This window comes from Pristis pectinata, chromosome 17, assembly GCF_009764475.1.
Source record: "Pristis pectinata isolate sPriPec2 chromosome 17, sPriPec2.1.pri, whole genome shotgun sequence".
NCBI lineage: Eukaryota > Metazoa > Chordata > Chondrichthyes > Rhinopristiformes > Pristidae > Pristis > Pristis pectinata.
This window is the reverse complement of record NC_067421.1, coordinates 44,544,905-44,572,358: the sequence shown is the minus strand read 5'-3', so window position 1 is coordinate 44,572,358 and position 27,454 is coordinate 44,544,905. Positions and strand designations below refer to the sequence as shown.

The window sequence follows — 27,454 nt, the reverse complement described above, 5'->3', positions numbered from 1 at the left end:
GGTAGGAGGGCATGGGATCCAGGGAAGCTTGGCCATGTGGATTCAGAATTGGTTTTCATGAAGAAAGCAGAAGGTTGTGGTGGAGGGAGTGCATTCGGATTGGAGGGCTGTGACTAGCTGTGACAAGGATCGGTTCTAGGACCTCTGCTTTTCGTAATTTTTATTAATAACTTGGATGAGGGGGTAGAAGGGTGGGTTGGCAAGTTTGCAGACAACACAAAGGTTGGTGGTGTTGTGGCTAGTGTAGAGGATTGTCGAAGATTGCAGAGGGACATTGATAGGATGCAGAGCTAGGCTGACAAGTGGCAGACGGAGTTCAATCCAGAGAAGTGTGAGGTGGTACACTTTGGAAGGGCAAACTCCAAGGCAGAGTACAAAGTTGATGGCAGGATTCTTGGCAGTGTGGAGGAGCAGAGGGATCTGGGGATCCAATATCCACAGATCCCTGAAAGTTGCCTCACAGGTGGATAGGGTGGTTAAGAAAGCTTAAGGGGTGCTAGTTTTCATAAGTCGAGGGATCGAGTTTAAGAGCTGCGAGGTAATGATGCAGATCTATAAAACTCTGGTTAGACCACACTTAGAGTACTGTGTCCATTTCTGATCACCTCATCATAGGAAGGATGTGGAAGCATTGGAAAGGGTGCAGAGATTTACCAGGATGCTGCCTGGTTTAGAGAGTATGCATCATGAGGAGAGACAAAGGGAGCTCAGGCTTTACTCTTTGGATAGAAGGAGGATGAGGGGAGACATGATGGAGGTGTACAAAATATTAAGAGGAATAGATAGAGTGGACAGCCAGCTCCTCTTTCCCAGGGCACCAATGCTCAATACAAGAGGGCATGGCTTTAAAGTAATGGGTGGGAAGTTCAAGGGAAATATCAGAGGAAGGCTTTTTTTACCCAGAGAGTGGTTGGTGCATGGAATGCGCTGCCTGGGGCAGTGGTGGAGGCAGGTACATTGGTCAAATTCAAGAGATTACTAGATAGGCATATGGAGGAATTTAAAATAGAGGGATATGTGGGAAGAAGAGGCTAGATAGTCTTCGGCGAGGTTTAAAGGTCGGCACAACAATGTGGGCCAAAGGGTCTGTATTGTGCTGTACTGTTCTATGTTCTATCTATGCCCCTCGTAATTTTTACACCTCTATAAAGTCACCCCCCTTAGTCTCCTACACTCCAAGGAATAAAGTCCTAGTCTGCCCAACCTCTCCCTATAACTCAGGCCCTCAAGTCCTGGCAACATTTGTGTAGATTTTCTTTGCACTCCTTCCAGCTTGTCTCCTTTAATATCTATAGATCCATCCATCCTCCTCCTGAATATACACAGTGACACCATTGTCTGTGTAAACAAATCTCTGCCTCACTTCTGCCCTTGTTTTGACATAATGGCTTTTAGCTAGGGGAAGTCTCATCCCTCCATCTAACCCAAGTCCTCGACCAATTTTGCTTGTTTCAGTGAGATCATCACTCATTCTTCTGAACTCAGGAGAGTAAAATCTCTCCTTAAATGACAAAAGTGCCCTCCCAGGAATGAATCTGCTAAACCTTTGCTGCACTCCTTCAGTGCCAAGAGTATCTTTCCTTAGAGAGAGCTGTACAAATTAGGCCTACAGACATTTGGCTTCCAAATCACTTGGAGCATGTTTCCCACCTCCCAGCACTGGGTCTAAAGCTCTGCAGGTCACTACCTTTTAATACTGTTTAAACATGATGAGGGTTCCAGCGTTTCCCTCAGTTTAATCAGTGATCTCCTAATCCACCACCCACATTGCCCCTTTCAGTGATTCATGTCCAAGGTCTCACATTTCTATTTTTCACTCAAAGTGGATGACCTCACATTTTTCCTCAGTAAGACAGTACAATTGAATCCATGGCGAAGGAGCTGGTGCAGGAGGGAGGGTGTCAGGTAGTGGGAGTGGGGGGAGGCAGGTAGGATCTATACAAGAGGGACAGGATGAAACTGCAGGGGGGGGTGGAGGATGGTGAACAGTATCCTGGTGTGGAGATTTTGCTCGTGCTATGCAGGAAGGTTTAAACTAGTCTAGCGGGGGTGGGACCCAAAGCATTAGTGTGGCAGGTGGGTAAGTTGAGGCAAATATAACTAAAAGCAAGAAGGTTCAGTAGACAGCACAGGCAGGAGCAAGGAAAGTCTGATACACTAAACTGCATTAATTTTAATGCAAGTAGCTGGACAGGTAAGGCAGAGGAACTCAGGGCATGGATTGGTACAGGACTGGGACAGTATAGCCATAACAGAAATATGGTTGAGGGAGGAGCTGAACTGGCAGCTTATTGTTCTGGAGTACAGATGGTACAGGTGTGACAGAGGTGGGGATAGGAGAGGAGGGGTAGTTAGGGAGAACATTATGGCAGTAGTTAGGGAGGATATTCTTCAGTGAGGCTATATGGATGGAACTTAGAAATAAGAAGGGAATGATCACTTTGATGGGATTGTATTATAGGCCCCACAGAAGTCCACGGGAATTGGAGGAGCAAATATGTAGGAAGATCACAGGTAGCTGTAAGGATAATAGGACTGTAATAGTAAGTGATCTCAAATTCCCTCATATTAACTGAGAGTGCCATAGTGCAAAAGGCTTGGATGGGGCAGAATTTGTCAAATGTGTCCAGGAAAGTTTTCTCAAACGGTATTTCGATGGCCCTACTGCAGAGGGAGCAACACTGGACATCCAACAGGGCAAGTGTTCAAAGTGTCCTGTGCAGTATAACTCTGTGACTCTTATATTTCAACCACTGAACCTCTCCCCATTTAGACTGTCTCCATCACCCTGAAGCCTCTCTGCATCCTCCTCACAGCCCACTATGACAAATGGTTTCCTTGCAGGTAAACTTTGTGATCCTGGTAAGTCACAGAAAAAGACATTGAATGTACAAGTGGCTTCCCAACACACAGCTATCTTTGCTAGGTTTCCTTATTGGAAGATAAGATTAAAGTTATGTAAGTTTAGAAGCTATTGTTGGTGGGTGTTTTTTCTATATGTTGGACCTTGCATAGCTGAACCTGTTTATGCTGTGACTGGAGGGATTTCTGGCTGAAAGCCTGAGGTGAGACAGAGATCAGAGAATGGGACAAGCCTGGAGAAAGGTACAGAGACAGGGTGGGTAGGGGCTGGTTGTGAGGTAGAGAGAGCCCAGAGACACAGGGGGCTGGCCTAGGGGAAGGACAGATAGAACAGAAGATGAGGGGTACCAGAGCAGCTGGACAATGGAGAGCAAGTCCCAGGGAGGTGCTGGATGGTGAGCTGGGGAGGTCCTGGGGAAGGATTGGAGACTTGGGAAGTCCTGGGGTTGGGGTTATGGGGATGAGTTGGGGAGTGACAGGGTCCTGGAAATGGAGTGAGAAGGCCCAGGTAATAGCTTGCCCTGGGACAGGGCCCTGGGATGGAGTGGGGTGGGGGGTTGTCCTGGGGATGAGTGGAGGAGTTTCTGGGCTTGGGGTCCTGACCCTGGATTGGCTCAGGCTGGGGACAGGGTGGTGAAGCAATGTGTGATTTTCTGTAAACAGAAACTGAAATGAAGTGGAAATAAAATGGAACTTAGTTAATGAAGTACGGGTTGGGAAGTTGTGGGCATGCTATGTTGGCGCCAGAAGCATGGCGACACTTGTAGCCTGCCCCCAGAACATTCTAAGCAAAGATGCATTTCACTGTGTGTTTCGATGTACATGTGACTAATAGAGAAATCTTCTCTTATCTTATGTTGTGTGGCTGCTGAGGCCCAACAACATTGCATCAGCAGCTGGTATGACAGGACCGATCAGTTATGTACATTGAAGCAAGCACTGGAACAGGAGGGTGGGTACCTGTCTGAGGTTGTAGATCGATCAGATGACCCCACATACTCCGAGCTGCCTGTGTGTAGTAACCAATCTCAGCGTTTGGGTGAAGCCCAAATACTTCAGGAGTGTTTGCAAGTGGAAGAGATTCAATTTCATCTGAAAATTGATAATTCCAATATATTTGTCAGCAGCATCCCTCCATCATATTGCAGAAACAGAGAGCAGAAGGCCTGCATCCTTTAGCCCAACCTCACTTTTTTCCGGTTAATAGAGGTTGATCATCAGTTTTGAGTCCATTCCGTTTGCTCCTTTATCCCAGACGAAGATGCTTTGATAAGGGTGCAGCTTCACTCAGACTGTGAAATCCAGCTCCCTCCCAGGTCAGTAAGTGACTAGTTTCTGTACATTGCCAGCTGCTGATACTGATCTCCCAGGAAAACAGCAGGAAGAGTGTATTTGGTCCAATGGGCCCAGCTCAACGTATATCCTTCCCGTGAGCAGACACCTCATTACTGCTGTAGTGTGACACCACCAAATGGTGGAAGTGTTTGGAAGGTGAGGGATGGCTGAGCCACAGAGGCTGCTCCTTGATGAATGACGTTCCCAGGTCACTTTCTATGGCAAAGCTGTCCATCTTTACATTGCTGATACTTTCCAGAGCCTGACAACAGCTGTGACCAAGGTGACCTTACAAGTTTGGCCTACTGTACACCACATAGTAGGAGCCTGGAGACCCTGCGTGAAAAGGCTGCTAGCTGGACACCCTCCACTCACTCAGGTCTGCACCCTGGCAATCATTCATGCTTGCACCGGGCTTCTGCTCTGACACATGGAGCGTGAACCACCCAGCACCTCAGGTACCTTGGCTGCCCCAGCATTGCCTCATTAACCCTATTCTGGCAGCTTGGCTTTGTTCAACGGGATGCTGGGACACTGAATGGACAAGAGAAAACTTCTTCCTTCCATTGCAAATGCACACCACCCTCCAGAACATCTCAGATCATTGAACGATCTGTACAACCTGCCAGCTGCTGCAGTCCTGGCGTGGCCAAATCCAGCCATCCACAGTCAAACCCTAACCTCTACTATTGACTATTTACCAGTGTAAGCATCTTTATTCCCATCCTCCGGGATTTTGTAATCCACTTCGTCATTGTGGAAGAAGTGGAATGGCTGAAAGGTGTCAAATATGAAGTCCCCCAGAAACTCGTCCATGTAGGTGGTGAGGATGCGGCGATCAAAGCTGTCGATGCAGCGTCCCCCGTACATCACCTGAGGGTGGATCCAGAGTCAAACATCAGAACACAGCCAGCAGGTTTGTGCCCAGCTGCATCTCTTGCCTCCTTGGCACAGTGACTGTTAAACAGAGACACGACTTTAACTACTAACAGTTTCATTAGAAATGGGACTGCCACAACCTGCCCAGTTATGTAAAATTGTCACTCTCTTATTTAATGAGTTGAATGGTAATTAATTTTTACACTTGGCTTGGAAGGAGACAGCAGTCTCTGTCCTTGATGGACACAATGATGCAAGAAACAGCGCTGGTGAAATTAGTGAATTATATTCAGCCCAGCTGCCTGTCTCCACTGAGCTTGCAAGACTGTTTTCTCCCCCTAATGGACCCTGACACTTTATATGGTGTTATCCTATCTAAAGTGACCAGGACTTCAGTGGGGAAACAATGATTTAAGTATGAAATACAAGGCAGCAGATCCATGAAGCAAAGCGAAGGAGCACAATTTCAGAGTGGTGCCAGTTACACAGGCCTCTGTGCTCCCACTGCATGGGCTGAGGCTCTCAGGACCAACCCAAATGCCCCTCCTCCATTTTAAGTGGTCACAGGCAGGATTCCCAAGGGTCAGTGGGAATGTTGCACCTTTTCAAAAAGGCTTTGAGCACATGCTTGAATCTTTCCAGTGAGTGAATTAATCAGATCACCTTGTTTACAGTTTATCCCCATGGTCATCCCAGTTTCACCCTATCAGAGACGTCCCCCCACCCTCCCTGCAGTTTAACAAACATTTGTCTGCTTCCCAGTTCTGTCGAAGGTTCGCCAGCCTGAAACATTAGCTCTGATTCACTTCCCACAGATGAGGCCTGACCTGATTTTGCCTATTCATTGGGTGTAACTAGGCCTTATGCTGGAGATGCTGGCCTGAGAGAGGACACCGGCATCGGTTCGCTCATCCTGGTTGTGGATTTGGGGGATTTTGCAGAGATGGTGTTGATGAGATCTCCTGAGTACTTTAAGGTGCCTTTTGTAGTTGGCCCAGACTCAGAAGCCTCTGGAAGGGCAGGAATAAATGCTGGCTGGTAGATCGAGTGTTTTGTGTTGAGTTTCAGGTTTGGTTTTCCAATGTTATTTCCCTCAGATGTCCCATGGTTGCACTAGTGCACTGAAGGTAATGGTGAACTTCTTTGATCTCTGCCTCGTCATAGCAGGAACCACCTCTCAAGAAAGGCAAGGACTTTCAATGTTGGACATTTCGGATGTCTCCCATACCTGGGAAGTAGGAGACATACAGTACCAGTGATCCTCCAACACACCAGTGATGCTCCAACCAGAGCAACACACATAACGCTGGAGGAACTCAGCAGGTCAGGCAGCATCTATGGAGGGAAATGGACAGTCAACGTTTTGGACTGAGACCCTTCTTCAGGACTGCCTCAACTATTAGGCGGCTCCCTGTTGTCTGCTACAGGGAAAGTCAATAGCAGGGTTCTCCTCAACCACCTCTTCTCAGTGACAGAAGAGCTGCTCCCAAAGTGCAGTGTAGATTCCATCCATCTAGAAGCACAATGGACGTGACCTTCACCGTGCATCAACTCTGAGGAACGAACAGAGCAGCAGAAATCACTATAAGTGACCTTTGTTGACCTAACAGAAACCTGTCAATCCAGAGGACGATGGAGCATCCATCTCCAACTTGCCTGCCGACAGAAATTCGCCTGCATGTGACATCAGCTACATGATGGCATGAAAGCCATGATCTTAACCAACAGGCCCACAATATATCCTATTTCAGTGCAGAACAGGATCAAGCAAGATTGCAGTATCATCCCAATACCTCTCTATCTTCCTCACTGCAGTGGCACACATCACCAACAAACCTCTGGCTGGAGTGGAGCTAATCTCCAGGACTAATGGAAAACTGGACACTGCTTGTTGGCTCCACCCAAGAACAGGATCACTCTGACCTCACCATCAGCTGCAGTATTCAGACAGGTGTATGTACTGTATGTGCATGTTCAGAGACTGAGTTTCTAGAGATCATCAAATTGTTCACTAATCCTCTGAGAGAATGGGCCTTACACTTAACATCCACATAACAAAGGTCCTCTCCCAGCCTGCTTCCACTGTACAACACTGCCCTCTGGCAATGGTCCACTCCCTCAGTCCTGCCCCTCCAGCAGTGTGTTCCTTTAGTACTTCCCTCCCAGCTAAGTGCACTCCCTAAGTACCCTTAACACTGCATCATTCCCTCTGTACTGCCTCTCCCACAGTGTAACTCTCCCTCGGAACTGCCAGTCCTGAAGCAGGGTTTCAACCCGAAATGTCGACGGTTCCTTTCCTCCACAGATGCTGCTCAATCCTCTGAGTTTCCCCAGCAGATTGTTTCTTACTCCCTCAGTACTATCCCTCTAACAGTGCTGCACTCCCTCAGTACCGCCCCTCCCACAGTGTAGCACTCCCTCAATAGCCCCCTCCCAGAGTGCGGTGCTCCCTCAGTACCACCCCTCCCACAGTGTGACGCTCCCTCAGGACCACCCCTCCCACACTGTGACGCTCCCTCAGGACCGCCCCTCCCACAGTACAACCCTCCCTCAGTACCGACCCTCCCACAGTGCAACACTCCCTCAGTCCTGCCCCTCCCACAGTGTGACACTCCCTCAGTACTGCTCCTCCCACAGAGTCGAAACCCTGGACTGGAAAAGAGAGGACTGTTCACAGTTAGCTTACATTCTAAATGTTTGAACTTTAGCGCTTGTGAGATGAACAAATCTCAGCGGTGGCCTCAGACTAATTGACAAAACGGAAGAGGGTTTGAGAAAGGACTCTGTACCTCTCCAATTAAATACTTCAGACTGCCCCAGGGAATCTTGATGTCCTTCTTTTCATGAGCTTTTGTCAAGTAAGTGCTGAGGATCTCCATGCAGACCTGAGGGGTAGAAACAATCAGGTAAACTTTAGTATTTGTTACTTTGTGGACATTAACATTGTTCAACACAGCTGCCTGTGGTGATGATGCAAAGATTGGTAGGAGCATAAGTTGTGAATGGGGCATAAGGAGGATAAATAGGGATATAGAAAAATTAAGTGAATGGGAAAAGATCTGGAATGTAATGCTGGAAAACATGAGGTTGTGCATTTTGGTAGGAAAGAAAAAATCAGCAAATTATCTAAATGGTGAGAGGCTGTGGATGGAACTCTGAGATGCAGAGGGATCTAGGTGGCCATGTACACGATACACAAAAAGTTTGTATGCAGATGGAATGACTAATTAGAAGATTAGTCATTCTATTTAGTATTCTACTCATTCCATTTGTTACCTTTATTGCAGGGGGAACTAAATACAAAGGTAGGGAGATTCAGCTTCAGTCAGATACTACATTGGTGACACCACATCTGGAGGACCATCTGCACTATAGAAAGGATGTTAGTGCATTGGAAGGACTTCATACAAAGTTTACTTGACTAATACCTGGAATGGGCAGGTTTTTATGAGTAATGATTTGATAAACTGGGCTTCTGCTGGAGGTTAGAGAAGTGAGTGTGGGTTTGATTGAGGTATCTTGATGAGGTGGATGTGGACAGGATGTCTCCTCTTGTGAGAGAATCCAAAAAGAGAGATCGCTGATTAAAAATGAGAGACTGCCCATTTAAGAAAGAGACGAGGCAATTCATTGTCTCTGTGGGAGGGTCTTGAGACTTGGAACTCTCTTTCTCAAAGGCCGGTGAGTGCAGTCATTGAATATTTTTAAAGCAGAGGTAGATATATAACTCATAGAATCATAGAAATGCACAGCACAGAAATAGGCCCTTTCCGCCCACCTCGTCCATACCAACTGTGATGCCTCCCTACATTAAATCCCATTTGCCCGCTTTAGGCCCATGTCCCTCTACTCCTATCTCATTCATGTCCCTGTCCAAATGCCTTTTAAACATTGTAACTGTACCTCCTCCACCACTTCCAGATATTCACCGCCCTCTGTGTGAAAAACGTACCCCTCGACCTCCTTTAAATTTCTCCCTCTCACCTTAAACCTGCGCCCTCTAGTTCTAGACTCCCCTGCCCTAGGGAAATGATTCTGACTATCTATCCTCTCTATGCCCTTCATAATTTTATAAGGTCACCCCTCAGCCTCCTACATTACAGTGAAAATAAATCCAGCCCATCTGATCTCTCCTTACATCTACAGCCCTCCATTCCAGGCAACTTCCTGCACTCTTCCTGTTGCTACCACATCCTTCCTGTGGCGACCAGAACTGTACACAATACTAAGTGTGGTCTAACCAATTATTTTGTACAACTGCAACATGATGCCCCAAATCCTTATACTCAATGCCTCAGACTATGAAGGCAAGCGTACTAAACACCTTTCACTACCCTTTTTACCTATGTTGCCACATTCAAGAATCTATGGACTTGCATCCCAAGGTCTCTCTGTACATCAATGTTCCTAAAGTCCTTACATGTCCAACCAGAATCTGACCTCCCAAAGTGCATTGCTTCATACTTGTCTGGATTAAAATCCATCTGGCACTGTTCCACCCAGCTTTCTAGCTGATCTATGCCCCACTGTGTCCTTAGACAACCTTCTTCACTATCTACAACCAACAATTTTGTGTTGTCTGTAAATTTAAAACCATAGAACCATACAGCACAAAACAGGCCCTTCGGCCCACCATGTTGTGCCATCCATCAAACCACCCTCACACTACCTAACCCCTTCCTCCCGCATATCCCTCCATCTCACATTCCTCCATATGCCTATCCAACAAGCTCTTGAACCTGTCCAATGTATCTGCCTCCACCACCACCCCAGGCAGTGCATTCCATGCACCAACCACTCTCTGGGTGAAAAACCTCCCCCTGACATCTCCTCTGAACCTCCCACCCATAACCTTAAAGCCATGCCCTCTTGTCTTGAGCATTGGTGCCCTGGGAAGGAGGCGCTGGCTGTCTACTCTATCTATTCCTCTCAATATTTTATATACCTCTATCATGTCTCCCCTCATCCTCCTCCTTTCCTTTCCTAGCACCTTAAGCCTCTCCTCATATTCAATACTCTCTAATCCAGACAGCATCCTGGTAAATCTCCTCTGCACCCTCTCCAATGCCTCCACATCCTTCCTATAATGAGGCGACCAAAACTGAACACAGTACTCTAAGTGTGGTCTAACTAGAGTTTTGTAAAGCTGCATCATCACTTTACGGCTCTTAAACTCAATCCCACGATTTATGAAAGCTAACATCCCATAGGCCTTCTTAACTGCTCTATCCACCTGTGAGGCAACTTTCAGTGAACTGTGAATATGAACCCCCCAATCCCTCTGCTCCTCTACACTGCCAAGTACCTTGCCATTTACCCTGTACTCTGCCCTGGAGTTTGTCCTTACAAAGTGTACCACCTCACACTTCTCCGGATTGAACTCCATCTGCCACTTGTCAGCCCAGCTCTGCATCCTATCAGTATACCTCTGTAAGCTCCGACAGCCCTCCACACTATCCACAACACCCCCGATCTTAGTGTCGTCCGCAAACTTACTAACCCAGCCTTCCACCCCCTCATCTAAGTCATCTATAAATATCACAAAAAGTAGAGGTCCCAGAACCGATCCCTGCGGGACACCACTAGTCACTGCCCTCCAATCCGAGGGCACTCCTTCCACCACAACCCTCTGCTTTCTACAGGCAAGCCAATCCCTAATCCACACAGCCAAGCTTCCCTGGATCCCTTGACCTCTGAACTTCTGAAGAAGCCTACCATGAGGTACCTTATCAAACGCCTTACTAAAATCCATATGGACCACATCCACCGCACTACCCTCATCAATCTTCCTCGTCACCTCCTTTACTGATCAGAACACCTGCATTCTCTTCCAAGTCATTTATATATTATCAACAACAAAGGTCCCAGCACCAATCCCTGCAGTACACCACTGGTTACAGATTTCTAATCAGAAAAACACTCATTAACCACTACCCTTTGCCTCCTATCACCAAACCAATTTTGGATCCAGTTTGCCACTATGCCTCAGATCCCTGTGCCTTAATTTTCTGGACCAGCCTACCATGCAGGACCTCATTAAAAGCCTTAAAAAGTTCATGTAAACCACTTCTACTGTTCTGCCCTCACCAATTTCTTAGTTACCTCATCAAGAATCCCAGTCAGATCTGTGAGACATGATCTCCCCTGCACAATACCAAGCTGACTCCGAATCAGACCCTGCCTTTCCAAGTGAACATCAATCCTGGCCCTCAGAATCTTCTCCAACAACTTCCCTACCACTGACGTAAGGCTCACCATCCTGGTTTCCAGGCTTATCCCTACTGTCCCTTTCGAACAAGAGGACAACATTAGCTATCCTCCAGTCTTCTGGTACCTCACTGTAGCTAATGAAGATGCAAAAATGTCCATTCAAACCCAGCAATCTCCTTCCTTCCTTCCCTTAGCATCCTGAGATAGATCCCATCCAATGTGTTCCAATATTTCTAACACTTCCTCCTTCCTGATACAGATGTGCTCTAGAATATCAGCATACCCCTCCCGTAACTCTCCAGCCTCCATGTCCTTCCCCCTGGTGAATATAGACAAGATGTAGTCATTTGACATCTCACTCAAACCCCCTGGATCCATGCACAGATTACCCCCGGTCCCCAAGAGAGCTTATTCCTTCCTTAACTACCCTCTTGCTTCTAATACATAATAAGTTTTTTTAGGATTCTCCTTAATCTTAATTGCCAAGGTCATTTTATGGCCCCTTTTTGCCCTCCTAATTTCTTGTTCTCTTCTGTATCCCCTATAAACCTCAAGAGACTTGTTCAATATCAATTTCCTATATCTGACATATACCTCCTTCTTTTCCCTGATTAAACCTTCAATATCCCTAAATATCCCTATATTCTAACCAGTAACAATACCTGGCAACTGCTCTAACCAGAAATAACACCTAGTCACTTATATGTAATGTGGTGCTTGGATATTGCAGGTTGTGACAGAACCACCCAATGGTCTGAAGCTGAATATGAGAGCTACATATTTCAAGACAGCCACGAAGCCTTGAGCATGTGCCTACCATCTTTGCCCCTTGGCCTTGCAGGACAGGCTGACTCTGAACTCTTACCATCTCAACTTCAGATGCCTCCACTGATCGGATGTTGTCTTCTCCTCTGCTCCCTATCTACTTCCACCAGGTCCCGTCTTACATTATTGAAATCTAATTGATAACCTAGCTTTGGATGACTGTATCTTGTTGCTAGTTTAAGGTAGTTTCTCCTCCTGCTGTCTAAGTTGGGGACAGAAGAGTAGATGCAGCACACACAGTGATGGCCAGTTGTGTAACACAGCAAATGCAGCTGCTTGTCACACACCTCACACTCACAAACAGACCTGCTTTTCTTCACAGCATCCCCAACTTGATAAGAAACAGTAGACTCTGACTTTAAGGTAGATAAAGGAAAATTAAACAGAAATGACTTTACCTGGAAATCAGATTCATTGAAATCATATGGCACATTCCACCCGACCTTCCCATACTTTCTTCGCTCCTGGACCACTGCATGGAAGAACGCCAGCACATAGACCAGGGACTTGTAGGCATAGTGGGGGCACATACTCAAGGCTTCGTGGCTGATCTTGAAATATGTAGCTCTCATATTCAGCTTCAGACCATTGGGTGGTTCTGTCACAACCTGCAGTATCCAAGCACCACATTACATACAACTAGGTGTTATTTCTGGTTAGAGCAGTTACCAGGTATTGTTACTGGCTAGAATATAGTTACCAGATATAGAATTACAGAGTTGTACAGCACAGAACCAGACCCTTCAGCCCACCACGTCCATCTCAACCAGTTTGCCCATCTACTCTAATCCTATTTGCCTGCATTAGGTCCGTAGCCTTCTATGCTTTGCCTATCCAAATGTATGTCTGAATGTCTCTTAGGAAATGAGTAGGATTAAGGAAAACCTCAAGGTGTCCTACATGCACGTGAAGAACAGGAGGATGACTAGAGTGAGGGTACGACTGCTCAGGGATAAAGGGGGAAATGTGCCTGGAGGCAGAGGAGGTCCTTAATGAATACTTTGCTTCAGTGTTCACCAGGGAGAGGGACTTTGACAAATGTGAGGTCAGTGTAGAACAGGCTAATGTGCTGGAGCATGTTGAGGTTAAGAAAGAGGCATTATTGGAGCTTCTGAAAAACATTAGAATAGAAAAACCCTGGGGCCAGATGGGAGACACTCCAGGTTACTATAGAAAGCGAGGGAAGAGATTGCTGGGGCATTGACGATTATCCTTGCGTCTTCCCTGGCCACAGGAATGGCACCAGAGGATTGGAGGGTGGCAAATACTGATCCATTGTTCAAGAAAGGTAATGGGGTTAATTCTGAGAATTATAGACCAGTGAATCTTATGTCAGTGGTGGGCAAACTATTGGAGAAAATTCTTAGGGACAGGATTTAAGAGCATTTGGAGAAGCATAGTCTTATTAGGGATAGTCAACATGGCTTTGTGGGGGGCAGATGGTGCCTCACGAGCCTAATTGAGTTTTCTGAAGAGGTGACAAAACAAATTGATGAAGGTAGAGTGGTGGATGTGGTGCATATGGATTTTAGTGAGGCACTTGACAAGGTTCCCCATGGTGGGCTCATCCAGAAAGTCATGTGGCATGGAATCCATGGAGACTTGGCTGCGTGGATTTGGAATTGGCTTGCCTACAGAAGTTAGAGGGTGGTAGTCGATGGAGCCTATTCTGCCTGGAGGTTGGTGACTAGTGGTGTTCTGCAGGGATCTGTTCTGGGACCCCTGCTCTTTGTGATTTTTATAAATGACTTGGATGAGGAAGTGGAGGAGTGCGTTAGTAAGTTTACAGATGACACGAAGGTTGGTGGTGTTGTGGATAGTGTAGAAGGTTATCGAGGGTTACAACAGGACATTGATAGGATACAAAGCTGGGTTGAGAAGTGGCAGATGGAGTTCAACCCGGAAAAGTGTGAAGTGATTTACTTTGGAAGATCGAATTTGAAAGCAGAATACAGTATCAATGGCAGGATTCTTAGCAGTATGGACCAAGTCCATAGATCCCTCAAAGTTACTGCGCAGGTTGATAGGGTTGTTAAGAAGGCGTACGGTGTGTTGACCTTCATTAGTTGGGGAATTGTGTTCAAGAACCGCAAGGTAATGCTGCAGCTCTATAGAACTCTGGTCAGATCACACTTGGAGTATTGTGTTCAGTTCTGGTTGCCTCACTATAGGAAGGATGTGGAAGCTTTAGAGATGGTGAAGAGGAGATTTAGTTTGCGAGGGGGATGGGAACCGGAGGAGTAGGTCAAAGGAAGAAGGGGATGGGGAAAAGTCAGATCTAACAGGTAGAGAGGCTTTGAGGAAGGAGAAGCAGAGTACAGGCTATAAAAGTAGTAAGGTGGATGGGCTAAGGTGCATTTACTTAAATGCATCAGGAATAAGGGAGATGAACTGAGAGCTTGGATAAGTACATGGGACTATGATATTGTGGCTATTACAGAGACATGGCTGACATCAGGGCAGGAATGGATATTGAATATTCCTGGTTTTCAGTGTTTTAAGAGGGATGGGGGGGCGGGGGAGAAGAGGAGGAGGGGTGGCGTTACTGGTCAGCGATACTATTACAGCGGCAGGAAGGGGGGATAATGTAGAAGGATCCTCTCTAGAGTCAGTATGGGTGGAAGTAAGGAACAAGAAAGGAGCAGTTACTCTACTGGGAGTATTCTATAGGCCCCCCGGTAGCAGTAGGGATACTGAGGAGCAGATTGGGAGGCAGATTTTGGAAAGATGCAAAACTAACAGGGTTGTTATAGTGGGAGACTTCAACTTCCCAAATATTGATTGGAACCTGCTTAGTGCCGAAGGTTTAGACGGGGCGGAGTTTGTTAAGTGTGTCCAGGACGGATTCCTGTCACAGTATGTTGACAGGCCAACCAGAGGGAATGCCACATTAGATCTAGTTTTAGGTAATGAACCGGGTCAGGTGACAGATCTATCAGTGGGTGATCATCTGGGGGACAGTGACCACTGCTCAATAACCTTTAGCATTGTCATGGACAGGGATAGGAGCAAAGAGGATGGGAAGATATTTAATTGGGGAAAGGTGAATTATGAGGCTATAAGGTGAGAACTTGAGAGTGTAAATTGGGATGACATTTTTGAAGGGAAATGTACTGTGGAGATGTGGTCGTTGTTCAGGGATCTCTTGCAGAATGTTAGGGATAAATTTGTCCCAGTGAGGCAGAGAAGGAATGGCAGCATGAAGGAACCATGGGTGACAAGAGAGATGGAACAACTAGTTAGGAAGAAGAAGGCAGCATACATAAGGTGTAAGCAGCAAGGATCAAATAGGGCTCGTGAGGAATATAGAGTAGCAAGGAAGGAACTTAAGAAGGGGCTGAGGAGAGCGAGAAGGGGACATGAAAAGGCTTTGGTGAGCAGGGTTAAGGAGAATCCCAAGGCTTTTTACTCGTATGTGAAGAGCAGAAGGATGGCTAGAGTAAAGGTAGGTCCGATTAAAGACAGAGGTGGGAAGATGTGCCTGGAAGCTGTGGAAGTGGGTGAGGTTCTCAATGCATACTTCTCTTCAGTATTCACCAAAGAGAGGCGTCTTGATGACGCTGAGGACAGTGTTGGTAAGGGTAATGGTCTAGAATATGTAGGTATCAAGAGAGAGGATGTGTTGGAGCTGTTAGAAAATATTAGGACAGATAAGTCCCCGGGGCCTGACGGAATATTCCTCAGGCTGCTTCGGGAGGTGAGGGAGGAGATTGCTGAACCGTTGGCTAGGATCCTTGAGTCGTTGTTGTCCACGGGGATGGTACCGGAGGATTGGAGGGTGGCAAATGTTGTCCCCTTATTCAAAAAAGGTAGTAGGGGTAGTCTAGGGAATTACAGACCAGTGAGCCTTACGTCTGTGGTGGGTAAGCTGCTAGAAAGGATTCTAAGAGATAGGATCTATGATCATTTAGAGAATCATGGACTGATTAGGGACAGCCAGCATGGCTTTGTGAAGGGAAGATCTTGCCTCACTAGCCTGATAGGGTTCTTTGAGGAGGTGACCAGGAAGATTGTTGAGGGTAGTGCAGTGGATGCGGTCAACATGGACTTTAGTAATGCGTTTAAGAAGGTCAGAGGCCAAGGGGTTCAGGGAGACTTGGCCGTGTGGATTCAGAATTGGCTTGCCTGTAGAAAGCAGAGGGTTGTGGTGGAGGGAGTGCTTTCAGATTGGAGGGCTGTGACTAGTGGTATCCCACAGGGATCGCTTCTAGGACCTCTACTTTTTGTGATATTTAGTAATGACATAGATTAGGGGGTGGAAGGGTGGGTTAGCAATTTTGCAGATGACACAAAGATCTGTGGTGTTGTGGATAATGTGGAGGGCTGTCAAAGCTTACAGAGGGATATTGATAGGATGCAGAGCTGGGCTGACAAGTGGCAGATGGAGTTCAATCCGGAGAAGTGTGAGGTGGTACACTTTGGAAGGACAAATTCCAAGGCAGAATACAAGGTAAATGGCAGGATTCTGGGCAGTGTAGATGAGCAGAGGGATCTAGGGGTTCATATCCACAGATCACTGAAAGTTGCCACACAGGTGGATAGGGTAGTTAAGAAAGCTTACGGGATCGAGTTTAAGAGCCGCAAAGTAATGATGCAGCTTTACAAAACTCTGGTTAGACCACACTTAGAGTACTGTGTCCAGTTCTGGTCGCCTCATTATAGGAAGGATGTGGAGGCGTTGGAGAGGGTGCAGAGGAGATTTACCAGGACGCTGCCTGGATTAGAGAGTATGGATTATAAAGAAAGACTAAAGGAGCTAGGGCTTTACTCATTGGAGAGAAGGAGGATGAGGGGAGACATGATAGAGGTATACAAAATATTAAGATGAGTAGCTAGAGTAGACAGCCAGCGCCTCTTTCCCAGGGCACCAAAGCTCAATACAAGAGGGCATGGCTTTAAGGTAATGGGTGGGAAGTTCAAGGGAGACATCAGAGGGAGGTTTTTAACCCAGAAAGTGGTTGGTGCATGGAATGCGCTGCCTGGGGTGGTGGTGGAGGCTGATACGTTGGTCAAGTTCAAGAGATTGTAGATAAGCATATGGAGGAATTTAAGATAGAGGGATACGTCGGAGGAAGGGGTTAGATAGTCTTAGGAGTGATTTGAAGGTCGGCACAACTTGGTGGGCCGAAGGGCCTGTATTGTGCTGTATTGTTCTATGGTTCTATGATACCAGGATGCTGCCTGGATTGGAGAGCATGTCTTATGAGGATAGGTTGAGTGAGCTAGGGCTTTTCTCCCTGGAGGATGAGAGGTGACCTGATAGAGGTGTACGAGATGATAAGTTGCATAGATCAAGTGGACAGCCAGATACTATTTCCCAGGGCGGAAATGGCTAACATGAGGGGGCAAAATTTTAAGGTGATTGGAGAAAGGTACAGGGGTGATAACAGAGGCAAGTTTTTTTTACACAGAGAGTGTTAGGTGCATGGAATGCACTACCAGGGGTGCTGGTAGAGGCAGATACATAATGGACATTTAAGAGTCTCTTAGATAGGCACATGCATGATAGAAAAATGGAGAGGTATGTGGGAGGGAATAGAAAAATGGAGAGGTATGTGGGAGGGAATAGTTAGATCGATCTTAGAGTAGGTAAAAGGTCGGCACAACATCATGGGCTGAAGGGCTTGTACTGTGCTGTAATGTTCTTTGTTCTAATAGAGCTCGCAGCACTGATCCTTGTGGACAGGACTGATACAGATCTTCAGTCAGATTAACACCACTCCACCACTACTCTCTGTCTTCAATGGCAAGCCATAAAGCAGGAAAGAACTTAAACAAACAATTAGGAGGGCTAAAAGGGGCCATGAAATGCCCCTGGCTAGTAGAATTAAGGAGAATCCCATGGCAAACAAGGAGCCATAGGGTAGCTCAGAAAGGGTAGGTCCATAAATGGAAAATGGAGGGGATTTCTGCGTGGAACGAGAGGAAATGGGTGATATCCTTAATGAATACTTTGCATCAGTATTCACCAAGGACAAGGACATGGATGATAGTGAGATCAGGAAGTGGTGTGTTGATATTCTAGGGCATGTCAATATTAAGGAGGAGGTGGTATTGGATGTTTTGAAAAACATTAAGGTGGATCAGTCCCCAGGGGCTGATCAGATCCATCCCAAGATACTGAGGGAAGCACAGGAGGAGATTGCTGGGGCCTCAACAGAGATCTTTGTATCCTCTTTAGTCATAGGTAAGGTGCCAGAAGACTGGAGAATAGGCAATGTCATTCCTCTGTTTGAGATGGGCAACAGGGACAAACCAGGAAATTATAGACTGGTGAGCTTTACATCATATTGGGGAAATTATCGGAGGAGATTCTTAGGTTCAGAATTTATTCACATTTGGAAAAGCATGGACTTAGTTAAGATAGTCACCATGGCTTTGTGTGGGGGAGGTCCAGTCTCACAAATTTAATTGGTAAATTGGTTTATTTTTGTCACATGTACTGAGGTACAGTGAAAAACTGTTTTGCACTCCATCCAAACAGATCATTTCATCAGCTCAGTGCATTGAGGCAGTACAAGGGAAAACAATAACAGAATGCAACACACAAAATGCTGGAGGAACTCAGCGGGTCAGACGGCATTATGGAGGGAAGTGGACAGTTGACGTTTCAAAACCCTGCATCAAGAATGAGAGCAAAGAATTAAAATCGTAGGTGTATAGCAATATGAGGGAAGGTGGGATAGAGGCTGCTAGGTGATAGGTGGAAACAGATGGGGAGGGGATGAAGCGCAGAGGGAAGCAGGTGGGGGGGGGGGGTGGGGTGAAGAGGATGGGAAAGGTGAACAAAGGTAGAAGAACCCTAGGTGGACAGGTGTGTGTGGGAGTAGAGCACTAGGGGTGTGGGTTACCTGAAACTGGAAAATTCACTGTTCATAGCTTTGGGTTGTAATTACTCAAGTGCATATGAGATGTTGTTCTTCCAATTTGCAGGGAGTCATGAAGAGAGTGGTCCTTGGAGAAAGCAGAAAGTTAGGGGAGAGGGGAAGATGTGACAAGGAGTAGGTCCTTCAACCCTTGGACCTGTGCTATTGTTCAATGGGATCACAGCTAATTATATTTTCCAAGTCCCCTTTCTTGCCCCATCCCCATATCTTCTGCTTCCCAAATGTCTATCCATCTTAACCTTGAAAATACGCACTGTCTGGGCATTTGCTGCCTTCTGTGATAAGAGAATTCCAAAGGTTTGCAATGTTTTCAATAAGGAAATGTCTCTTCATCTCTCTCCTCTCTGGGGAACCCTTTTCTGGAGACTGCCCCAGTTCTAGAATCTCTGGCCTGAATTAAGCATCCCCTCTCTCAATCCCTCTCTGGAACTTATTAATATTACTGGAATTATAAATGTTTATTTTGAACCTGCACATTGTTACTTTTATCATCTTTTAGTGAAAAGGTTCTTGGATATACCTTAAGTGAGTTCTGGAGTATTCCAATAGGAAAGTCTTGGATTGGATCAGTGGTGAGCCACAAGCGGAAGTCAGGATGGGGCTTCTGAATTAACTCCAGTGCCTTTTCCAGTTCCTTCAGCCACCTTACAAGGAGATGACAGTTCTGCAACATCAGCCACTGCCCTCGTGCTACAGCCATCTCCAGCAGCTGCAGTGCTACCTGGCAAAGAGAGGAAAGGTAACAGCTCACAAACTTAATGTGTGGGCAAAGCATTCAGCTGACCAATGGAACATTTGAAATGTGAAGATAATATCCCAAATTCAAGTAGGATTGTAAACTGAAATATGCTATCTGATTTGAATCAACCTTTCTTGTAGGCACGGTAGTGTAGCAGTTAGCGTAATGCTATTACAGCGCCAGCAACCTGGGTTCAATTCCGGCCACTGTCTGTAAGGAGTTTGTACGTTCTCCCTCTGTCTGCATAGGTTTCCTCCGGGTGCTCCGGTTTCCTCCCACATTCCAAAGACATACAGGTTCGGAAGTTGTGAGCATGCTATGTTGGCACCGGAAGCATGGTGACACTTGCGGGCTGCCCCCAGAACACTCTACGCAAAGGATGCATTTCACTGTGTGTTTTGATGTATGTGTGACTAATAAAGATATCTTATCTTATAATACATCATTTATTCTGTCTTCAGCTTTACTTTGACAGAGCTGAGTGGATGCAAACCCAGGTGATATCAAACAACAACTCAGAAGAAACTTCTTTACCCAAACAGCAGTGAGAATGTTGAACTTGCCACTACAGGAAGTGGTTGAGGTGAAGTGCTGAAGCATTTAAGAGGAGGGTGGACATGCACACAAGGGAGAGGGGAATGGAGGGTTATATGAGGAAAGATGGGAGGAGTCCTGAGAAGAACATAAAAACAGCCATGGACTGATTGGACATCCTATGTAGTCCAGTATATTACTATGAAAAGGGAAAATCTATTTGACATCCTACTATCTTGCTACTTCAATGTGCACTGCAGTGAGTTAATTTAAAATGAGCATTAAATATTGATTTGCCAATATTATCTGCAGTCATGTCTAGGCTTTGGTGAGGCATCGACCCAGCTGGCTGGAGCCCAGGCCCTGATGATCTCCACTCCCTCCTGGTCCTGACCTTTGGCTGGTGGCTTATCAAACCAAGCTGCGACATCTAGCCTGGGCAACAATAACTTGCCAATTCTTTCACCCGGCTCACACATAAAGTTATGCATTAGATCCAGCTGCTGGAAGTGATGGACCCAACCTTGAGCTCAAATGTGCAGCTTAGAGAGAGGAAGGAAAACATTTGGAAGCAAGGGAGCTGCAGGGACAAATGTCAAAATCTAAGTGTGCACCTCCTTGCACAATCTCCTACTGGCTCTACACCTCAAGGTGACTAGGCTTGCCAGACTTCTGCTGCCTTTAACAAGAGCTGCAGTGTGGACAAAGGCAGAGTGAAGGACAGAGGACTGGATGTACATGTGGATAATGGTTGTAGTAATCTCACAGCTATGTGACAGGGCACACAGAGAGAGCTCCCTCAAGATAATCCGACAGCCTCAATGTTATCAAAACACATACATCGAGCAGTGTGAACTAAGCTGAAGTTGGGTTGAGCTTTCTCCATGATGATATGGAATAGCCACAGTTTATATACCTTCTCTTGTCCTTGTCCCATAGCAAGGAATTTTAGTCGACTTGTTCCGAACCCTGATCGCTCAGCCAGCTTTGAAAGGTCTGAAGCTGGGTCAGAGCCAGGGCTGAGGATGAAGACGATGGGAGAATTTGCCGTACTCTGTTCAAAGATGGCCTCAAAACTAATGACAGGTGGCTGAACAAACCTGTGGAAAGTGAACATGGCTTAAGTTAGTATTCATGCTCTTGTTCATCAAACTGGATAACTGTGAATAAAAATGTTTGGTTAATATTATTTTCTTGGAGAAGTATGAGTGGCTTTAATTGGTGATTGGCATATGAGGCGAACAGGACCACAGACTCTTGAATTAATGTTACTACACGGGAACCGCCCAGAGGATCTCATCATGAATCACATTATTACCAACAATATAAAGATCATCAAGATCATTTACAGCTAACAAGTGAGGTAAAAACAGGAGGATATTTTCCACAGAAACCCTGTCTAGCTACTGTAGTGTCAGCAGGATGCATCTGTATCCATTACTGAGAGTGGGTTCTAATTGTGTTAGAAGCTCAGGGACTCAGACTGCTGGCTGCCACCTAGCCAACACTGCATTGCAGCATACTAAGAAGCCTCCAGACACTATTAAAGATTCTGCTTGCTAGCTTACGAATATGTTCCTAACTGGTACTACAGCAGCAGATGCAAAAAGGGGTAATTGACGACACCGTAAAAAATCTTAATTGGGTACTATTATGCTAATAGTCAAAGAGCCAAGAAGATGCAGCTTTGAACTTGACATTTCATCACGTTAAATAAACATCAGAGCATGAAATACTTCAACAATGAAGTAGGAACGCAACCAGTCATTGTAAAACAGAAATACTGTGAATTAGCAAATGGCTCCTCCCTTTGTATGGATGTAAATTTGTGAATCCAGGAATATGCAGAAAGGCTTAGATTGTATCATAGAAAGTTGTGTTTATGTAGAGGGGCAAGGACCTTCACTAGTACACAGAAAGGTGACCCATTCCTCTGGCCCAGCACTCACCACACCTGGAGCATTGCTCCCCACAGCACTCAGACACTTACTTCTCCCCTATGGTGACAGTGATGTAGTCCATCACCGCCCGGTAAACACGATCCACACGGAAACAGCGCAGCAACAGCAGCTTCTGGAAACTGTTCAAGGTATCCTTGTAGTGGAGAGGGAATTCCACTTGTTCAGGTGCATCAAGGTCATACCACTGGAGGAGACAGTATAGCCGTTCAGACATAGTATGCAGGTATATGCATGCGTGTACGTAGATGTGAAGTGTTAACATCCAAACCATTTACTTAGATTTGATAATGAATTCAACTATTTTAACACTAGAATGATAAATATGTTATTTATCTAATTCAATACTGTTGAATTGTTCAGTACAGTCCCTACCCTCCACTGGTTACTGATGGTTCCAGCAATTGCATTCACCCTGGGGGGGGGGGGGGGGGGGGCAGATCAGTGCCCATCCACACCCTGGGGGGGGGGGGAGGTCAGTGCCCATCCACACCAGTTGTCACTCCCAAAGGGAGAGTTGGGTGCCTTCACCCACACATATTTCCATCGGATCATCAGCCTGGCATAAATGGTCCTCCATGGACTCTTTTGCCTTCTCCCTTTAAATTCCCTTCCACCAGTAGCTGGAAAATTGCCAGAATTCTCTCCCATGAGGAAAAATGTGCATAATTGAAAATTGTTGCTGATTTAGAAAAATTATAAACTAATAAAAATGTGCATTCTTTTGTCCCTGGTTATCATGATCTCAATACTTAGGTGAACTTTGTGGGGTGTCCAAGGCAGCCCCACTGTCCAGTGACTCCTCCACCTGGTTACATATTCAAGCCACAAGCCACACCTCAGCAATCCAACACGTGCTGGGAAATCTGTCCCCGGTTGACAGCACTAAACGTACTCCTGATTAGTTGCAGTATGTTCTGCTCTGCCTCTGAAATTCAGTTCCATTGAAGCTGATGCTACTACATAGTGGATTCAGCTCTATCAACCAGGCATCAAATTCCAAGCAATGGACTTCATCACAAAACTATACATGCTGAAAGGAATTTGCACAATTACATGAATTGAAAATTCAACAGCAGCACCTGCTGGAAGTCTGAAATAAAAGCAGAAAATGCTGGGAACGCCCAGTAGATCAGACAGTGTCTGTGGAAAGACAAACATAGTTACTTTTGCAGGTTTTACAGAGGGTCTTTGACCCAAAATGTTAACTCTGCTTTTCTCCCTCCACAGATGCTGTCTGACCTACTGAGTATTCTCAGCATGTTCTGTTTTGATTTTAGTTCACAATTACATATTTGCTTATAACATATTCCCTGAGACATGCTGCTTATAAAGGGGAAAAATGTTACTCTTTTACACATCCTAAAGATTTTGCTGCATTACCAATATCAAGACTCAGCAAACATAAAGCGCTCCTGGACTGGAAGCTCCATCATTCCTCAGGGGACAAAAAACTGTTCTACAGGCACCTGAAGTCTGAGGTCCAGCAGCAAACTCAGGACCTAAAGAACAGGTGGTGGGTGGAAAGGTTAAGAAGTACAGCAACTCAAGGTCATCTACAGCCCAAACATGCAATTCCCCCCTCAACTGAGGGCCAAAAATACAAAATGAACTTATCAAGGACAGAGAGTCAGTTGACACCCACTAGAACGAACACATCAAAGACCTCCTCAATTATGATTGTCCTTAACTTGAGTGCTCTTGACTCCATCCCACAGCAGCCTCTCTGGGCCAAGTTCACCACCATTCCTGACTGACATGTCCTTGAAAAAGCCACACCTCAAATGAAAGGCAAGGCCTCAGGAGCAGATAATATCTCTGATGTAGTTCTAAGATGCAGCAGTAAAGAGTTTCAGTCACAAATCCACAATCTCATCATCCACATCTGGGAAGAAGAGGATACATCAGGGGCCCTCAAGAGATGTTGGAACGGTAACCATTTTCAAGAAATGAGACTGTGGTAACTATAGGGGAGTCTCCCTGCTGTTGTCACAGGGAAATTCATCAACTTTATCAACCCCACTAATGCCTTTGACCGTCAACCAGGAAGGACTGTGGAGCACCTCCCTCAAGTTCAGCCACTCACAGAAATTTGTCTCCATCTTATGTTTGCTTCATGATGACATATAACCCAGGATTCTAACCAAGGGGTCTATAAACAGAGGCTAACTCAGTGCATGGGCCTGTACTCGATGGAGTTCAGAAGGATGAGGAGGATCTCATTGAAACCTACTGAATACTGAAAGGACTGGGTAGAGTGAGTGGACATCGAGAGGATGTTTCCACCAGTAGGAGAGCCTAGGATCTGAGGGCACTTTAGAACTGAGATAAGGAGGAATTTCTTCAGTCAGAGAGTGGTAAATCTGTGAAATTCATTGCCACAGAGTGCTGTGGAGGCCAAGTCATTGGGTGTATCTAAGGCAGAGATAGGTCGTTCTTGATTGGTAAGGGGGTTAAGGGTTACGGGGAGAAGGCAGGAGAATGGAGTTTAAAAAAAATCAGCCATGAATGAATGGTGGAGCAGTCAATGGGCTGAATGGTCTAATTCTGCTCCTATATCTTAAGGTCTTATTCCTCTGTCAAACAAGGCCAAGTCATGGCCTCGACTTTTCTTTTAATCTTTCTTGCCACAACATTGCACCTTATCTCCAACAAACTTCCTGTGGGAATGTTAATCTTCAGAACTAATGGGAAACTATGTAACCTACATTGGCTCCACTCCAGAACCAACCATCAGTAGTCAAGCTGCAGTAAGCAGGTGATGCTTGCATATGTATGTATCCAGAAGCCGAGCTCCAAGCTATCGTGGACTCCTTCAGAATCATAAGAGAGAATTGACCTTGGACCCCACTAATCGGGCCCTGCTACATAAGATCACACTCTGACAATAAAAGTTCGTGGTAAGACTGTGGAACACATGCACCATTTCAAACATCTCAGAATCCACCTCTCAAACATCAAAAAAGAAATTCTCCCTCATCTTCAGTTCATCCGCACAGCCTTTGGTTGATTCTGCGTGCTTGAAGATCAAGTCCTCAGACCAGGGATTATCTTGGACTGTCGACAGGCCAGTAGGTCTAATGTCAGTGGTAGGGAAATCAGAGAAAGTTGTAAGGTATATTTAGAAATGCAGGGACTAATTAGGGATAGGCAGCATGGATTTGTCCAGGGGAAATCCTGCCTCACTAATTTGATTGAGATTTTTTAGGAGGTTACTAAGAAGATTGATGAAGGCAGGCCAATAGACCTCTATATGGACTTTAGTTAGGCATTTGACAAGGTCCATAGTAAGCTGGTCCAGAAGGTCAAGGCACATGGGATCCAAGGCGATTATCCTCTCTATTAACACCACCAATTTTCATGTCATCTGCAAACTTCCTAATCATATCTCCTACATTCATATCCAAATCAGCAAGTGCCCCAGCACAGATCCCTGTTGTGCACCACTGGTCACAGACTTCCAATCAAAACAGCAACTCTCCACCATCACCCTCTGTCTTTTATTACCAAGACAACTTTGGATCCAATTTGCCAACTTGCCATGGATCCCATGGGCTCTAACCTTTTAGAACAGTCTTCCACATGGGACTTTGTCAAAGGTTTTACTGAAATCCATGTGATCCATATGGCAGACACGGTAGTGTAGCTGTTAGCGTAACACTATTACAGCACCAGCAACCCAGGTTCAATTCTGGCCACTGTCTGTAAGGAGTTTGTACGTTCTCCCCATGTCTGCGTGGATCTCCTCTGGGTGCTCTGGTTTCCTCCCACATTGCAAAGACGTAGGGGTTAGGAAGTCGTGGGCATGCCATGTTGGCACCAGAAACTTGGTGATACTTATGGGCTGCCCCCAGAACACTCTACACAAAAGATGTATTTCACTGTGTGTTTCGATGTACATGTGACTAACAAAGACATGTTAATCTTATCCTAACTACATCAACTTCACTGCCCTCATCAACATATTTTGTTACTTCTTCAATAAACAATCAAATTAGTTAGACAGACCCTGCCATCAACAAAGCCACGTGGTCTCTCGCTGATCAACTTCTGCCTTTCCAAGTGTAGATTAATCCTGCCCCTCAGGAGTTTACCAGTAGTTTCCCTACCACCGATGTAATAAACTTGCTTATCCCTGCTACTCTGAATGAAGGACCACATCCACAATACGTAATATCGGTCACACAAGTTGCTGCAGCACCAACACAGTAATTCAGGAATAAAATGCTGCCAGAATTCTAACTTTTCCAGCCCATGGGGTCAGCAGATCTTATTCAGGGAAGAATTACAGCAATGGCTTTTGATGCCCCTTGATCACGCCTGGTTTCTGTTCTCAGCTCTGTTGATCACTGAATTTCACAACGTTTCTCATAAGCCGGTAGGTCAGTGAGTCCTTTAGCCAATACCCGCCATTCAGAGGGCTCATGGCTGATCTGTGCCTCAACTCCATCCGTGGATTGTTGACCTACAACCTCTGACATCTTCTTGATTTCGCTATGTGCAAGTCTGTCCCAGTCTCTAGTTTTGGAAATGGTATTTATTGGAGTGAGCTAATACTTACATTTTTCCAGACCTCCTTATTCAATTGCAAATCATCTGGAAGTGATGCAAACAGCTCGGGAAATGTCTGTGCGAGATGAACAATATCCTCCCAGCCTTGATCCGGGATCCAATGGCATGGCTTTGCCCGCTTGCTTTTCTCTAAAGATATGTTTCCTGTGAAAAGCAGAGTCAAGCTAAGTGTAGGCTGATGTCAGTGCCAATCTATTATATCACCAGGAATAGTGGTTAGCGCGATGCTATGACAGCGCCAGCATCTGCAAGGAGTTTGTATGTACTCCCAGTGTCTGCATGGGTTTCCTCTGGGTGTGCTCCGGTTTCCTTCCACATTCCAAAGACATACAGGTAGGTTAACATGGGTTTAAATGGGCAGCTCAGACTCGTTGGGCCAGAAGGGCCTGTTACCATGCTGTATAAAAAAAGTTTTAATAAAGTTTTAACCCAGGCTAATGGGGACAATTTCATCCAACCACTTGCTGCCAAATTCTCTGTTGCAAGTGAATCAATGCCATCAGAATATCTGAAACAAAAAGGGAAACAGCTAGAAATACTCAGCCACTCAGGTAGGGCTTGCAGAGAAAGAAACAGAATTCATGTTTCAGATCGATGACCTGCCATTTGAATGTATGTTTGGTAGAAGAAGTGCTTGAAAGTTTCTGAAGAAA

The 27,454-nt window shown here is 45.8% G+C and overlaps 1 protein-coding gene across 1 annotated transcript in view; it reads right to left on the bottom strand.

Moving 5' to 3' along the window:
* Positions 1-27,454, bottom strand: part of dnah10 (dynein axonemal heavy chain 10) — a 285,578-nt gene that overhangs the window by 28,017 nt on the left and 230,107 nt on the right. The window contains exons 67-74 of the mRNA XM_052032383.1: positions 26,791-26,945; positions 22,262-22,416; positions 21,188-21,371; positions 19,519-19,719; positions 12,510-12,719; positions 7,866-7,961; positions 4,899-5,070; positions 3,823-3,954 (exon numbers count right to left, since the gene is read on the bottom strand). Of these exons, the coding sequence (XP_051888343.1) occupies positions 3,823-3,954; positions 4,899-5,070; positions 7,866-7,961; positions 12,510-12,719; positions 19,519-19,719; positions 21,188-21,371; positions 22,262-22,416; positions 26,791-26,945 (1,305 nt within the window). The remainder of the gene's footprint in view (positions 1-3,822; positions 3,955-4,898; positions 5,071-7,865; positions 7,962-12,509; positions 12,720-19,518; positions 19,720-21,187; positions 21,372-22,261; positions 22,417-26,790; positions 26,946-27,454) is intronic.